This window comes from Chironomus tepperi, unplaced genomic scaffold, assembly GCF_022539635.2.
Source record: "Chironomus tepperi strain 1889 unplaced genomic scaffold, CSIRO-AGI_Ctep_v1 contig_48, whole genome shotgun sequence".
NCBI classification, from domain to species: domain Eukaryota; kingdom Metazoa; phylum Arthropoda; class Insecta; order Diptera; family Chironomidae; genus Chironomus; species Chironomus tepperi.
In genome coordinates, this window is record NW_027226170.1 from 852,942 (window position 1) to 869,135 (window position 16,194).

General features: G+C 33.6%; 1 protein-coding gene across 3 annotated transcripts in view; it reads left to right on the plus strand.

The window, feature by feature from the left end:
• kug (FAT atypical cadherin kugelei) overlaps positions 1 to 16,194 on the plus strand; it is a 150,565-nt gene that overhangs the window by 80,587 nt on the left and 53,784 nt on the right. For all 3 annotated transcript variants that reach the window (XM_070652483.1, XM_070652485.1, XM_070652484.1), the window contains exons 13-15: positions 6,583 to 9,135; positions 9,349 to 9,555; positions 10,872 to 11,055. In XM_070652483.1, the coding sequence (XP_070508584.1) occupies positions 6,583 to 9,135; positions 9,349 to 9,555; positions 10,872 to 11,055 (2,944 nt within the window). The remainder of the gene's footprint in view (positions 1 to 6,582; positions 9,136 to 9,348; positions 9,556 to 10,871; positions 11,056 to 16,194) is intronic.

Sequence of the window (16,194 nt, forward strand, 5' to 3'; positions counted from 1 at the left end):
TGTTAATGTTTTGACTTGAGACTCACACTTACTCTAATAATTTTCTCGTCCTTAAAATGCGCCATTTATTTTTATTAGGTGACAATTATATTCAACTTGTTCCATCTACTGTTTCGTGCATGTGCTTCTTTACTACTACTTTTTTTCTCCTCAATTTGACTCAATGAAGCAATTTAATTTCTCAAAAAAAAAACTTGCTTTTTGTAGCTTTCATCTCCTTCTTCATTTTTCAATGACGACAAAACTTTGTAATGAGTTTTCATTCAACCACATAAAGATTCTTGTGTGAGCAGCATACATATACAAATGTAAGCTGTACTGTTGTGACTCACGTAGGTAGACACAACAGGAAAGAATAATAAAGAAATTGAAACAATGAGACACAACTAGAAAAGAGAGAAAAAAAAGTATGTTGAGGTTTATGTATTATTAGGAAATGTTTGTCAGATTTTTGTGGGATTCGCTGAAGTAATACTGGATGGATTCGTGTTGAGATATTTATTTGATTTCAAGCTGTCATTGTTTTTGTGAATTGAATGTGAATTTATTCGCTTTACTGATTTTAATGCTGAATTAGAAAAATTAATGAAACTGTTGAATGGATTTGGCATCGTTTACTTATTACTTTACAGGAATTCTCTCTTATCTCCCTTCCTCTTGTATGCCATAAGTTGGCAATAAGTGAACTTAATAATTAAAATCAAATAAAATATCTGTTGAATTTTTAATGAGTAAATTTGATTAAAAATTAGTGGAATGGCATTGGTCTAAATGGTAGAGCGTTGAGTTTGCATACCAAAGGTCCTGGGTTCAATCCCAAGTCATGGCAAATTTTCGAAGCTAATTTTCCATTTCGACATTCTAGTTATGAAGCTCAGTTTGTGTGTTAGAAGGAATTTTGATGTCTTTGGCACATAATGTGTCTTTATTGCTATGCATGTCCACAAAGATATTCTAGGTAGTATCTGGATGATTTTCTTTGTGGATATTTTTACATACTAACTGTAACTAGGCAGATTGCAGTGTTCATTAGGTATTAAGACGTACTCGTGTCTTTTGCAGTATATAGAGCTTGCATCTGGCACTTTAGGTTGTTAAACCCTTCAGATAGATAAGGTGTGGTGCAATAGATTATCAATCACACTATCTCCAACTCATAAGGCTGTATCCCTTCATACACGTTTATATTATTAAAGCTTCAATTTTCATACAAATGACTGAATTCCGTGAATATTAATCAAATCAGCTGGTTCAGCTATTGAAAAATGTTACTCAGTTTAGATTGAAATTCCAAAAATTCCTCTCAATCAACCTTTAACAAAATTAATTGCTCGACATTACCACAAGTTTCAAGTTTACCTTCAATATATTTTACACATCCTTTAAGGCCTCTCTTATTGCATCTCAAAGTTCTTTTTTCTCAGGTGACAAAAGACTACCTTTTTTATGATTCTGGCTTTTTAACGTACCTTCATTTAAAAGTCGTTCTCGCCTTTTTTTCGTTCTTTTTCACTTCAAACAATAATAAAATGAAAGTTCATTCAAACATGACATTTTTATAGTTTTTAGCACTCTATAAAAAAGTGAAAAAAGGAATTTCTTCTTCTCATCTTCATTCCACCAATTCACTGACAAGAGTTGTCGAAAAGAATTTCCCCAAACACCCTCTTGTGCCCCCTCTTTCCGCTACAAAGAATTTCTTCATCATTTACCGCCCACCGATTCTCTTTCTCTCTTGTTCCTCGTCGTAGAAACGGAAGAATGATGATGTTGATGATGACTATAAGTCCAAACATTAGCTGCTTATCTCCCATCATTCTTTCGCCTTTTTTCCTTCATTCAAGTTTCCTTTTTGGTGATAATTCAAATATTTTTACTTTTTTTTCTCTTCGCTCCTCTTCGTTATTCTTTGTTTTAAGAAAGAATTTCCGTCTTTTCTTCTTCCTCCTTCCTACATTTCGGGAGATATAAAAAGAAAATTTTTTCACGCTGTTATAATTTTCATTGAAATTCCATAAGACAATTTTTTAGCGAATTTTTGGAAAAATGACAGTTATGATTTTAGTTTGATCGGCTGACTGGCTCTCTGCCTGAAAAACTGGGTGGTTTTAATGGCTGTTCGGTTGACTGGCTGGCTAGCTTGTTTGCTGATTGACTGTCTGACAGACTGGATAACTGGCTATCTGGCTGACTGAAAGATTGGCTGACTAGCTGACTTGGAGACTGACTAACTGGCTGACTGGGAGACTGATCGACTTGCTGACTGGTTGACTGGCTGGTTGACTGGCTGGTTGGCTGTTTGAGACATTGACTGAATTGGTGACTGACGGATTGGTTGACTGGCTGACTTAGAGAATGACTGACCAACTGATTGACTAACTAACTGACTGGTTGACTGGGAGAATGACTGACTGATTGATTGACTGGCTGGATTGTTGTCTGGTCTGAGTGGCAGGTTGACTGGCTTGCTGTTTGACTATCTGGATATTTGGTTGAAAAACTGGTTGTCTGGGTGGCTGACTAATTGGTTGAAATGCAAGCTGTCAGCTGCCGGACATAATCGGGAGTCGGCTTTTAACTATGTTTGATAGCTTTATACCAGCATAAATACTATAAATAATGATTGGGGGACAGAATGCGCTTAATTCCCTTGACAGCACAAAGACTTCCAACATTTTTGTCTCTAAGTGGCATGGGGTGTGGGGATCACTAAGTTTCAATTTCCCTAAATATATCTTGAATATTTTTTTTCTTAACGACAATGACAATTATTATTGTTATTATGACACTGATGACTTAAAAGAATCTTTTATTCACTCCCACTTTACATCACTCACGTTGTCATGAATGAGAGAAAAAAAAAAAGTTAAGCTTCATGTTTAAAGTACTTTATTTCATTTAAAATGCATGTACATGCATGATGAAAGTTCATTTTGAGTTCATTGTAAATGGGAAGTGAAAAAAAGGAGATGGAATACATAATCCGAGGAACAGAAAACGAAGACATTAATTAAAATGTTAGTTCAATGGAAACAAAAAAAAAAAGTTTCTTTTATGAAAATATTTAAAACTTTTTTGATGAGATTTTATGACATTTTTACAGACATTTCGTTATTGTTTCCATTTTCTATGTAAAGTAAATGTGAATAGAGTAGATTAAGTTTTGTCTCTTTGACTATTTGACAGCTGAGATGTCTGACTAGGAAATGGAAATGTCTTCTGGAATATAGTCATTTTAATTTGAGACAAATAGTTTTTAATAGATTGAAATTTAATTGAAAATCATTACACTGACTATGCTGGATAGAGTGGAATCTGGAAATAGCATTTGCCATGCCACAAACCACTGACACTTTTGACAGATTTAAATTTTTTTTTTGTTGAGTTGCATTTTAAGGGAAATTTTTCTCATTTTTTTGACTCTAGATCAGGGGTGTGCAACCTTTGTGCTGCGGCCCACAAGTGAACCCCAAAATTCATTCAAAATGTCATGTGCATCTATGGTCGAGGCTTACCTCAAAAGTGTCGCATGGCTTGAAAAGGTTGCCAACCACTGCTCTACATCATTCTCGAATGTGTTATTTATAGATTAAATTGAAAACTCATATCATGTCTAATCTAGTTCCGATGTTTTATGAAGAGTCCTTGATACATGATGTTTTACCAAACATGTCAGTACTCCACATATGCTACTTGCCATACAGCCTCATATCATTTGTTTACAACTCCTTATGCTTACGTAAGGATATCCATATATAAACTACTTACTACATGAAAGTACTGTATATAAGCTTATTATCTGATGAACCAAAATTCACTCTAAAAGCTCGTGAATTTTTTATGAAGGAAACAGCTTAGCTGTTAGGAAGCTCATCTGAAAAAGAGAATTTCCGACGAAATCACTTTCATTAGAAATATGTGGCATATCTTACAAGTCTGAATCAACAGTATTAAGTGATACTTAGTTACTAACTTCGCTGGCTGTATAGATCAATTGTGATTCAAGGATTCCTTCAGATGGAGCCTGGAACTGGCTTTATCGCTGACCATCACTTGGCAATGTTAATTGCAATATTGTCTGTTAGATTCATTTAATTAGTTCTTTGGCCATTCCTGTTATCTTTTGCAATCTGTGAAGCAAAGGAGCTTCTACAAGTACACTCTATTGTTGGCAGGGCTCCATTTTCAAGTCTGGCTGTAAATTTTGGTATTTTTACTTCATATCCAGTCCATTAAAGCCTCTGTACTTTAATTAGTTTTACAACTTCCACCTATCTGTTCAGATACCTTTTCGAGCTGCTCCTACATAATTTTAAAGGTCTTCTTACTTCCTAGGAAATAGTATTAACTTGTTCCAGGAACAAACTGAGACGATAAAAGTCACACAGGACAATTTTATGAGAATTGATCGCTGCTAAGTTCTAAGAATATTTAATGCGACTCATGGGAAAAATGAGAAAATTTAAGCTTTCATGTTTTTCGCATCCCACTTTACGTCTGTAAACTTATTTTGCCTCTAATGAATCTTCCTGACTAAAATGAGCAATTATTTACATGACTAAAATCAGTCGCTTCACGTCTTTAGTTTTACAAAAATTTCACATAATGAATCTTCATTATTTCCATTCTGAATATGTTTTCATTTACTTCAATCCACAAAACAGCTACATACAGGATGGATATAATGGGAAAAATGTTTACTTCTCATATAAATTCATAGTAAAATTAACTCGTGTTGTTTACACAAGCATGTGCTCAAAAATTGTTATTTTTTGTAGTTTTGATTTTATGAAAATTTATGAGATATCTTATAGAAAGTTTATACTGGATTATATATCCTTCATAAACTTTTACTAATTTGCTGAGTACAAAATATTGCTTTTAATAAACATTCATTAAAACTTGCAAGTTTTGCTTGCAAACTTGAAGAATTTTCTTGTTTTTTTGATAAAGATTAAACTTACTTCCAATATGACAAATATGCAAGTTTCTAACATGCTGTAAAATCCTGGATGAATTCTCCAGCACAAAAGTTCAATCAATTGTAATGAAAAATTAATGAAACAGCCTGAATATAGTTCATTTGCCTTCAAATGAGACTTGCATTTCAAAAAGATTCTTTTTGTGCTCTTGTACACAAGAAAATTTCCCTCAAAGGAACTGAAAAACCTTAATTTTCTTCTTTACATTTCTTAAATAATTTTCTAAAGTGAAAAAGAAAGCTTTAAAAAAAGAAGCATAAAAAAATCTCTCATTTTCTTTCTTTTCTTTCATTCTTTTGGTTTGTGTTGCAAACATTTCATTATTTCCTGCTCCCGTTGTTTTTCATTTCATGCTTCACGTTCCGGGACAACTCTGAGTCTACATATCTATTTACTTATTTTATGTATTTTCTTACATTTTAACAAAAATTAAATTGTATGTTTGGACGTTTGTTTAAGTTTGTTTGGAACTAAGGCGCAGTTGTGGGATGATATGGAGGAAAACGTATGAGAATTTATGACTAATTTAGCTGAAGGTTGTACAGAACTAAGTTTAAGCTAAGCTAAATTTGAACCAAATTGTGGTGTTTTGAATTTAGAAGCGCTGAATTGTAATATGAAGTGCTGAACAGCGCTGAATTGTAATTTGAAGCGTTAAACAGTGCTAAATTGTAATTTGAAGCATTGAACAGTGCTGAATTTTAATTTAAAGCACTGAACAATGCTGAATTGTAATTTAAAGCGTTGAACATTGCTGAGTTGTAATTTGAAGCGCTGAAAAGTGTTGAACTGTGATTTGAAGCGCTGAACAATGCTGAATTTTAATTTAAAGCGCTGCACATTGCTGAGTTGTAATTTAAATAGCTGAATAATGCTTAATTGTAATTTGAAGCGTTGAACATTGCTGAGTTGTAATTTGAAGCGCTGAAAAGTGTTGAACTATAATTGAATGTCCAATTTAAGCTGAACAGGAATGTAAAAATCAAAACTAAACTTTTGCATGCATTGTTGTTAAATTTTGATTGCTTCAAGTCTCTTTTTTGTGTAAAAAAAACTGACTATTGCCTTAACAACTTTATAACTATTTTGTTACCAAGCCAAGCGAAATTAATGGAAAGTACTTTTTCTGTGCAAAGATGCGTTCATAAAAGTTTGTATAAAAATTTTCTCCTTTCCAATTTTCATATTTCTTATTCTTTCAAGTATGTATACCTTTCACTGTAAATATTCATCCTCAGATGCTATGAGTAGCTTCTCTTTTTTTGTTTAACTTTACTTACAAAATAGGAGGAAAATAATAATTTTTTGTAAAAAAAATTCAGTAACTTTAAATATATTGCTCTTATGGATAAGAAAGAAAAGTGCTTAGTTTTCACTCCCTACCCAACCATTGCTTCCTCATTCCTCTTTACACTTATAGAAAATTGTAAAAAAAAAACTTTTTCCTCTTTCATTATTAAAATAGCATATTTACTTTACTCTTCTTTTTTTCTTTTCATTTTCATCTTTTTTTTAACTTCAAAACATTCGACAAACAACAAACGATGACGACGACGACGATGATGATGATGCTGCTGAAAAAATAAAACACATCCATTAGGTGCTGGCATTTGATAAAGATATCGGTGAAAATGGAAAAATCACATATTCTATCAAATCCGGAAAAGGGAAGGCAAAATTTAGAATTCATCCTGATAATGGTATCGTATATGCAGCAAAAAGTTTAGATCAAGATTCATATGATTTAGTGATTAAAGCTGAGGATAATGGAAATCCTAAAAAGGTCAAGACGACAGCTGTTCATGTGGAAATTGTTGACGCTCCAGATGATTCATTACAACCACCAAAAATTATATCAGCTGATCAAACTGTAGATGTTACAGAGAATGACCAACCTGGATATTTAGTTACATATTTTCAAGCAGAAGATGGTGATAATGATAGATTATGGTATGATATAATCGAAGGCGATGATGATAATGAATTCTATATTGGTGAAAGTGGTAATGTGTTACTAGCAAAAAGATTGGATTGGGAGAGAAAGAAGGAATATAATTTAACGATATCTGTCACAGATGGTACTCATATTGTGAAAACTCATTTGTATGTTTCGGTGATAAACAGTAACGACCATCGACCACAATTTACGGAGAATGAATATCGTGTTGAAATATCTGAAAATACGGAAAAAGATTCAGAGATTTTGCAATTACATGCAACGGATGCTGATGATGATAAGAAGCTTTTCTACAGTCTTCATACGGCAAAAAATCCCATCTCACTAAGTTTATTTCGAGTGGATTCTGTTAGCGGTGTCATTACACTCACCCAAAAATTGGATCGAGAATTAATTGTCGAACATTTACTCGTCGTTAGTGTTAAAGACCAAGGCACACCAGCAAAGAGAAATTTCGCTAAAGTCATTATACGTGTTCATGATTTCAATAATCACATACCCGAATTTACATCAAAATTGATTGAAGGTAAAGTCTATGAAACGGCAGCAGAGGGAACACAAGTAGTTCAAGTATATGCAATAGATCGTGATGCAGGAGAAAATGCAAAAATAACCTATACAATAGTAAGCGGAAATATTGGAAATGCTTTTCAAATCGATGAGAATATGGGAATTATAAGCGTCGTAAAAGAATTAGATATTAATGCACTGCCAGAGTATATGCTTCAAGTAAGAGCTTCTGACAATGGAAAACCGCCATTATCATCACAAATTCCAATTCATATAATGGTACAAATGGCTGATAATGCACCGCCGCGATTTACATCTGATGCTCGTGAGAGGGCAACGGAAATATATGAGAACATACCTATCGGATCATTTGTAAAGCACTTGGATGTTCGAAGTACATCATCAGTTATATTTGAAATAATCAATGGTAATTTGAATGATGCATTCTTCATTAATCCATCAACGGGCATAATAACGACAAAAGATGATGTAGATTATGAGCGTAATAACTTTTATAATTTAACAATTCGTGCAACAAATATGGCAGCAAAGGAAGCAAATTGTAATATTATTATTCAAGTGCTTGATGTGAATGACAATAATCCATTCTTTGAGAGTTCCATTTATCGTGGTGAAATATCAGAAGCAGCACCAATTGGATCACTCGTAACATTATTAACAAATGATAGTTCCTTACATTCAAAATATAATGAAACAGTTCCGCTCGTCATTAAAGCACGAGACTTAGACTCAGGCCAAAATTCACTTCTTCATTATGACATTGTCGAATATTTACCCCGCAAATATTTCCACATCGATTCATCATCGGGTGCCATTAAAAATATTTTCATATTGGATCATGAGAAAATTCCATTCTTTAGTTTTAATGTGAAAGTTAGTGATTTGGGAAAGCCACGATTATCTTCCATAACCACAGCAAGAGTGGAAATTAAAATCATTAATATAAATGATTGTGCTCCAACATTCCTACAGAAAGACTATAATGTAACTTTATTATTGCCAACATATGAAAATGTAGCAGTAATTCAAGTAAATGCTACGGATAAAGATGCACTCGATGATTCAATATTGCGATATGACATAATTGATGGAAATTTCGATTCTGTTTTTCGCATTAATTCAAAGGATGGCACAATTGTGACGACGAAAAATATAGATAAAATTAAATCATTTTATAAGCTTCATGTTCGTGTCTCGGATGGAAAATATTCAACCATTGCATATGTGTATATAAAAGTTGAAAATTCAGAAAATTCTGGTCTCGTCTTCCAAAAACCGATTTATGAGAGCTCGGTGACAGAAAATACAACTAAAATACAAATGGTATGTGTCGTTAATGTACTTGGCACGGCACTTAATGAGCACATCGAGTTTAGAATACTTAATCCAACTGATATGTTTAAAATTGGCCTAACATCCGGCGCTATTAAAACGACTGAAAATAGCTTTGATCGTGAAGAAAAAGATAATTATGAGCTAATAATTGAAGCTAGATCACAAATTGGAATTTTAAGTTCCGATAATCAAAATCCGCGTATTGCACATGGAATCGTAAATGTAACAATTTCAGATGAGAACGATAATTGTCCCATTTTTGTCAATCTACCATATTATGCTGTCGTATCTGTTGACGATCCAAAAGGTTCCGTAATCATTAAGGTTTTGGTAAGTACGACGAAATTTCATTTTATTATGTTCTATTATAACTTTTTATTATGTAAACATGCCCTTGTTTTCCCCTCCTCATGCATCCTACATGCCTTTTTATCCACGAGGAGGCATTAAAAAAGGAAAATAATATTTTTTTGTGTACTATGTCGTGTTCTTCTAATTTCCTTACATATTTTTTCATGTATTTACTTTTTTTTACACAATTAGGCTATTGATATGGATATAAATGAGAACGGTGAAGTTCGTTATGAGATGAAGAAGGGTCATGGAGAGCTGTTTAAAGTCGATCGAAAAACTGGCGAAGTGATCTTAAAGCAGCCACTAGAAGGACATAATAAGGATTATGAACTTATAATATCAGCATTTGATGGCGGTCTTATACCATGCTCTACAGATGTTCTGGTGAACGTTAAGGTAAATATTTAATCAGAATAAATACACCTAGAGATATACATATAGACATTTATACCACACCATAGAGACAGTCGACATTCGTTAGATGAACAATATGAGTTAATAATATTTCAGGCGGTGTCAGTAGATTTTATGTATGTAGGTGTCTGAAAATTATGATTTTACATCCTACATCCGGATGTATTTTGGCGTTGACATTGTGATATCATATTTAGGGTATGATACAAAGGGAATGTTCGGAAATTACGTAATGCTTAAGATATAAAGAAGGTGGGGGTGGGGAGGGTGTGATACAAAATTAGGTTTAGGGGGCTCAAGGGTTCGTCCAAAAAATGCAGGTCTGCAACCTCAGACAAACTATAAGGTACAGTTAAAAGCTGCAAGTCTGCGTATCTAAAATACAGTATATGCATGCCTGTTACTCCAGGTTAAAGCCTATTTTGGATTATAAAGACGGTATTGTATAGTTACGTAATTTCCGAACGTCCCCCAATATGGTTTATCACCATGAAAATGGAAATCTTATGAGCATCAAGAAGTAAAGTCTAGCTGTAATTCTTGAAAATTGTCTATACCGTAGAAAAACTGCTCGAATATGACCCAAAAAACTACAAAATGTCCTTAAAAAATTCCAAGCTTTAAATAGAAAAAGTCAATCCTTGAAAAATGTCGGTCAACTTCCTATTGACACAACCTGCACATACAATACATAATAAAAATAAATCTCCAGCACTACAACTGTCATTCATTCCATTTAAAGACAATATAGAAGCAGAAGTGAATGAAAATGGGAAGAGATAGAGTGAGTGAGATTACTTTTGCCTTAAGGATAAAGTGCTTCTTGTTGCCTTAAACACAGTCGCTTATACATTTTTTTTTATTCCTTGTTATGGCATTTTTTTACTTCTTCTTCCCATCTCACTCCATTTCTGTTTTATTCATCGAAATCGTGTGTCATTTATTATTCGTGATAGTGTACTTTCATACTCATTTTATGGATTGTATTGATAGACATAGACATATATACCTAGAAGTTGAAGAAAGTAAATTTTATATCACATAACATGGTAGAATCAGTGGTGGGCAATCTGTGTGCTGGGGTTCTTTAATGTGCGCGGTTTCGGTCGAGGCTTATCACTAAGGTTGCCCAGCACTGAAGTAGATGTAGACAGAGGGCAAATAGACAATTTTGGTAAAGAAAACAGCTACAAATGTCTATGGATATAGACTCGCCTATAGGACATATTAATAATCCATGGATATTCTTAAGTATTTTATTTTATTGACGATTCTTCTTCTCTCTTCCTTACTCCTAGGTTGTGGATAAAAATATGCCACAATTTGACAAACAATTCTACTCGGATACAGTGCCCGAAAATATCGAATTACATTCACCGCTCTCGGTATCAATACAAGCGACTTCTCCCATGAGCCGCAAACTGATTTATAGTATTGTGAAAGGAAACGAGCTGGAAGAATTTGCTGTTGATTTTAATACAGGTATGTTGCAAGCATTCTCCATTTTTTTCTTCATCTACATCCTCATACCTTTATTTATTTATTTTTATTTATATTTTTTTTTGTACTTTGTTGTTCATCTAAAAGTACCATCGCCGATGGTTATAAGTTCTTTTGATTCAAGATTTCACCATCTATTGTTATTGTTGTATAAGCCATTGGAAATAAGGACGTCTTTCTCGCTATTACAAGCGATTACTTTGGCATATTCCGCCACCTTATTGTTCATTCTGTTAAAATGAAGATGCCATACTTACCTCCCACATGATATACATCTACAGCCTCATTTTTCCGTTCTTATTCTCGTTGATACACTTTTACCGCTCCTCTTCTGGTGATTTGTTACATTGATTTTTCCTCTTCTTAAAGCTTCACTGCTTGATTTTGACATGATGACGAACTTGATAGATTTTTTTTTCCTTCCTTCTTTTACCATAATCCACTCATTTCAAGACGAAACAGTCGATGATAAGAGGAGATGAGATGAGAAAAGAGAATCGAAACAAACCTCGTTCATCTCTTTTCTGCTGATATGTTGTTACCAATGTGCTTTTATGTCTGAAATGAAATTGATGATTTTTTTTTTTTTTTTTGCTTTATTTGTACAATTTGTTTAATGAAAAAGGTGCTTGTGCCGGTGCTTTGTCCCACCCACATAGGATTCTTTGGTAAAGTTCATTTAGAGTTATTCCTACACAAATCAGTGCTGTCTAAACTGTGAGCCGTGACACAGAACATGCAATCAATTGCATCTCATGTGCAGTTTAGGTTGTAGCTTACCAACAAGCTGTATCGTGACACTAGAGCATGAAGTCGGCTTGAATTTTGCATGAAGCCCAAACAAGCAAAGATACAGCTTTTAGGTACTGTATTGGTCTTTTTGTACTAAGAAAGTATGCTCTTTCCCTGTTAGGGAAGTCAAGTCGATTCGAGTTTACTTTTTCATCCAAAATCCGACTAGACTTCAAGCTCTACGTGATACAAAACAGCTTGGACAACACTGAAATAAAGGAACAACGACAGAATTCTTTCAACAGATCATTCAGTATTTCTTTCAAGCATAGCTGCAAACACAAAAATGTTTAGAAATTCGAGTACATTTTTATTTTTAAGAAAATCATCTTCAATGTGATTGGAACCGAAAATTCCTTTTAAACCCTTACAATTTTTATGTGCTTACATGCGAGCTTTTACTAAGCCATCTTCCAACAGTATAAGCTATGCCAGAAATTTTTTTTTGTTCATTTTAAAAATACTCTCATTAGATATTTATGAAATTCAATCCTGTCTCTTAAGATTTTCACAAAGACTCCACTCGAGAGAGAATGGAAAGCAAACTTTTAAGCTCGACAATTTTTGAATCCCATTTGGATTCATCATCGAAATGCGCTGTCGAAAATCATAATTCGAAAAGAACTAGCTGCCTTTTTATATATGAAGAAATACAGCAGGAGATGAATGAAATAAAGAACAAGTAGCATCTCTATTGAGGAAATTCCATTGCATAGAAAATAAGGAATTTAGATACAAAAGAGAAGCGGGAAAAAAATTCACACACAAAATATAAGAAGAATGAGAAAAAAAAGGGAAAAAAATTCGTCTTGAAATGATTTTATGTAAATGATAAGGAAAACAGAAAAATTTCAAGGTTAGTAGTTTGAGGGGTTTGAGTATAAAGCGCTTTTTCGATTACTAGTAATATGAGCAAAGAAGTATATGGGGTAGTTAAGGAAAAAAGCAATAAAGCAGTGCTTCTCAAACTTCAATCCGCGACACATTAGTATGGCGTCAGAAAAGATGTGACCAGAACAATGCCAAAATGGCAAAATAAAAAAGAAATACTAGTGACAGGAGCATGGGGTAAAAGGGGGAGGGTGGTCAAGTTTGACATAACTGAACACCTTGTATCTCTACCCTAATTACGCTTTATCTCTGAAAGAGGTGTAGCACGAACAATCTAATATTGAAATGTGAAAGTTCATCTGTCATAGTGACAGGAACTAAAAGGAGAGAGGGGCGAGGGTAGTGAAGTTTGACATACTTGAACACCCGGCATCCCCAACCACAACACACTCTATCTCCGAGAGAGGTGCGACACAAGCAATGTAATATTTAAGAGAGGGAGATGGGGAAAGGGGATGAGGTTTGACATAGTTGAACACCCCTCTTCCGTTTACGCACTCAATACGTTATTTCTCCGTGAAAGGAGTGACACGAACATATTAGTTTGAAAGATCATCTGCCAGAAAGAAGGTAACAACAGGTTTGCAGGGGAAAGTGGAAAGGCTTGACCTTCTTGATTTCAATACAGCTCTAGATAGTGTGCGTCAACATTTTTTATGTCACTATCTTCGAGAAAAGCTTCTACGAAATCTAATTAAATCTGACCTTGACACTTGTTTACTCCTCAACAACTTCCTTCATACCTAAATATGACCAAGTCAAAACAAGCATCCAACAACACATTTTCCATTGAAAATAGCTCATCAAAAGAAAACAAGATATTGAGATGAAAATATACATATAAATTTTATTTTATTAAAGAAATGCGAGAAATGATTTGATTCCATAAGATAATCTGCATCAAATAGACAAATGAACCTTTTCCTCCTCACATGAGCCTCTTGATTATGCTATAGTAAATTGTATGTATGTAACTGAGAAAGAGGCAATTTTATTATATTAAATAGCAACAAAATAAGCAAAAGAAAGTAGATAAGAATGATGAGATATAAAAAAAAGTACGAAGAAATTCAAATAAATTCAATAACAAAATTGATTTCAAGAGCACTTTAGTTTCATAAATTTGCGGATAATCATAATATTGCGATGTCATGGCTTTTCTCGTAGAGCCCATATCATCTACGGCTGGGGAAAGCGAGAACTATTAAAGTATTTTGTCACGGTACAGTGGGAAAGCGGGCTGCTCGCTCAGCACAAAAAGGAGGAACAGAAAAAAGAAAAGTTCTGTACAAGAATAAACAACACGACGACTTGAGGCATGAATTGCTCTTTCATAATAAATGAGGGAGAAAAAATATTTAAAAATGCAAAACATGACGCGAAATTATTAATAAAACCAGCCATCTAGATATTTCATTTATTTTTATGGAAGGCAAGTCTTCTCACGCCCCCCATTATTTTTTCTCTATTCGTGTTCACTCGTCCCTCTCACACCACATTGCCACTAATGTCCAACATCAAAAACTCATTCAATTTTATAAGATGCTAAATTTGCTAAAAGCTTGCTAAAAAATTATGCTAAACAATTTTTTTTTTGTTCAACAAAACTCATTAAAAGAAGTGAAAAGGAGAGAGAGAAATAAGAATGGGAAAGATAGCATAAAACTTTTCACTTCGTGCTCTCGAAAAAACTCCTATTTCTTCTTGTTTACCTCCTTCTACTACTACTATACCCTTTCATGCCAATCCAACAATCTTTTGTAAAGGAATAAAGTTTTTTTCACAATGCTCGTGCTGCTGAAAAAAATAAAACTAGTAAGAATTTTGTGGATTTGTGAGTGACTAAAGCGCATTTTTGTATCATAGAATTGAGCTAGAAAATAAATTAAAAGTTAACGGTCAAAAAATATTCAAAGCTTCAAATTCATATCACCTTAGAAACATATTAGTTTGGGTTTTGCTACAATAGCGACCGTGTACTCATTAAGTTAGAGGATAACGAATTCTTTTTAAAACTGAGCGATTCCTGGAATTCCTTTTCCTCATATCTGATTTACCCCATCCACCCCTGTTGATCATTTTGACGTAAAGGCGCACATACGACACTGTGACGTCTACATCTCGATCATTTTGACGACAAAAATTAGAGTGATGCCCATCAGAGTTACAAAATTGAAAAATATATTTCTAGGCTACAATAAAATCAATGAATTCCAGCTAATACCTGGTCCACGTCGGCTTGAGACGACATTTTTCACTTTTCGTACACAGCCAAATAGCAATAATCGGTTAACCGATTTAAAATCCGCCCCTGAATCGACGTAACCCTGACATGGGGCCAAATTTGAATCAAACAGAACTCATGCCGGAGTCACACCGACCGAGAGTCAGATTTTGGATCAATTAACCGGTTTTTTCTATTTGATACAGTGTATCTAACAGGACTTTAATGCATAATTTGTATAACGATTAGTTAAGTCATTTTGTGAAGTTAAATATCTATTTTCCACTGCAGAAGTGACTGACTCCAGTCATTCTTCGATTTAGTACACACATTTTGTATGAACTTGGGTTTAAAATGTTAAAATTGTACTACAATTAGAGTTAACTTACAAAAGATGCTGACTAAAGACACACAGTCAAATTGCAGACAACACCGTCTTATCCCTCTGAGAAAATGAATTAAAAAATAAGTAAGCAGCAAGAAGAAAAAAAAAAACAGAAGAAAATAGCGTACGGTACATTTGCTTTTAACTAAAACTACTTAAATGAACACTAATTTGCCCTGAGATTAAGAGCTGTTTCGTTTCATATTATAATATTACAAAATGCGTAACTGCATTCATAAAATTTTATGACTATGGGCAACTTTTTCTTCTTGTTTTCCCGGCTTTTCTTTTTTCTTTTCTCTTCCTTTCAATACACTATGGCTATAAATTTTTATTTATCCGCTTTTACAATATTTCACAAAGAGAAATACAAGAAATCCGAATGTATATATCAAGGAGATGAACATAAAAGAGTTAGAAAGATTTAGTTTCATGCGAACAGAGTGGATAGCTGTGTTTGTGGAATTTTCAAGACTATTGTAAACATTTTCATTGATAGGTTTATTGTATTTTTGATATCTATAATCTTAGGATCGACTTGTAGTTTTCGGAGAGGTCGGACGACATTTATGCTTTCTTAAAATGCATTAAGAAGATGTTTTTATGGTCAAGGCATCACTTGACTTTCTTCTCGACATTTTCTTGCCTTTAGAAAATTTATTTTTTAGTGAAAAAAAATGTAGAAGAATTAAATAGAAATAAAAAAAAAATTCGATCTTTGTTTAACTGAATCCATCCATCACAAGTGGTATTTAAAAAAAATTCTATAGAATTTTCCAAGAGCTTCGGGGCCATAATGGGGATATTATTTCGATATAACAATTGACTT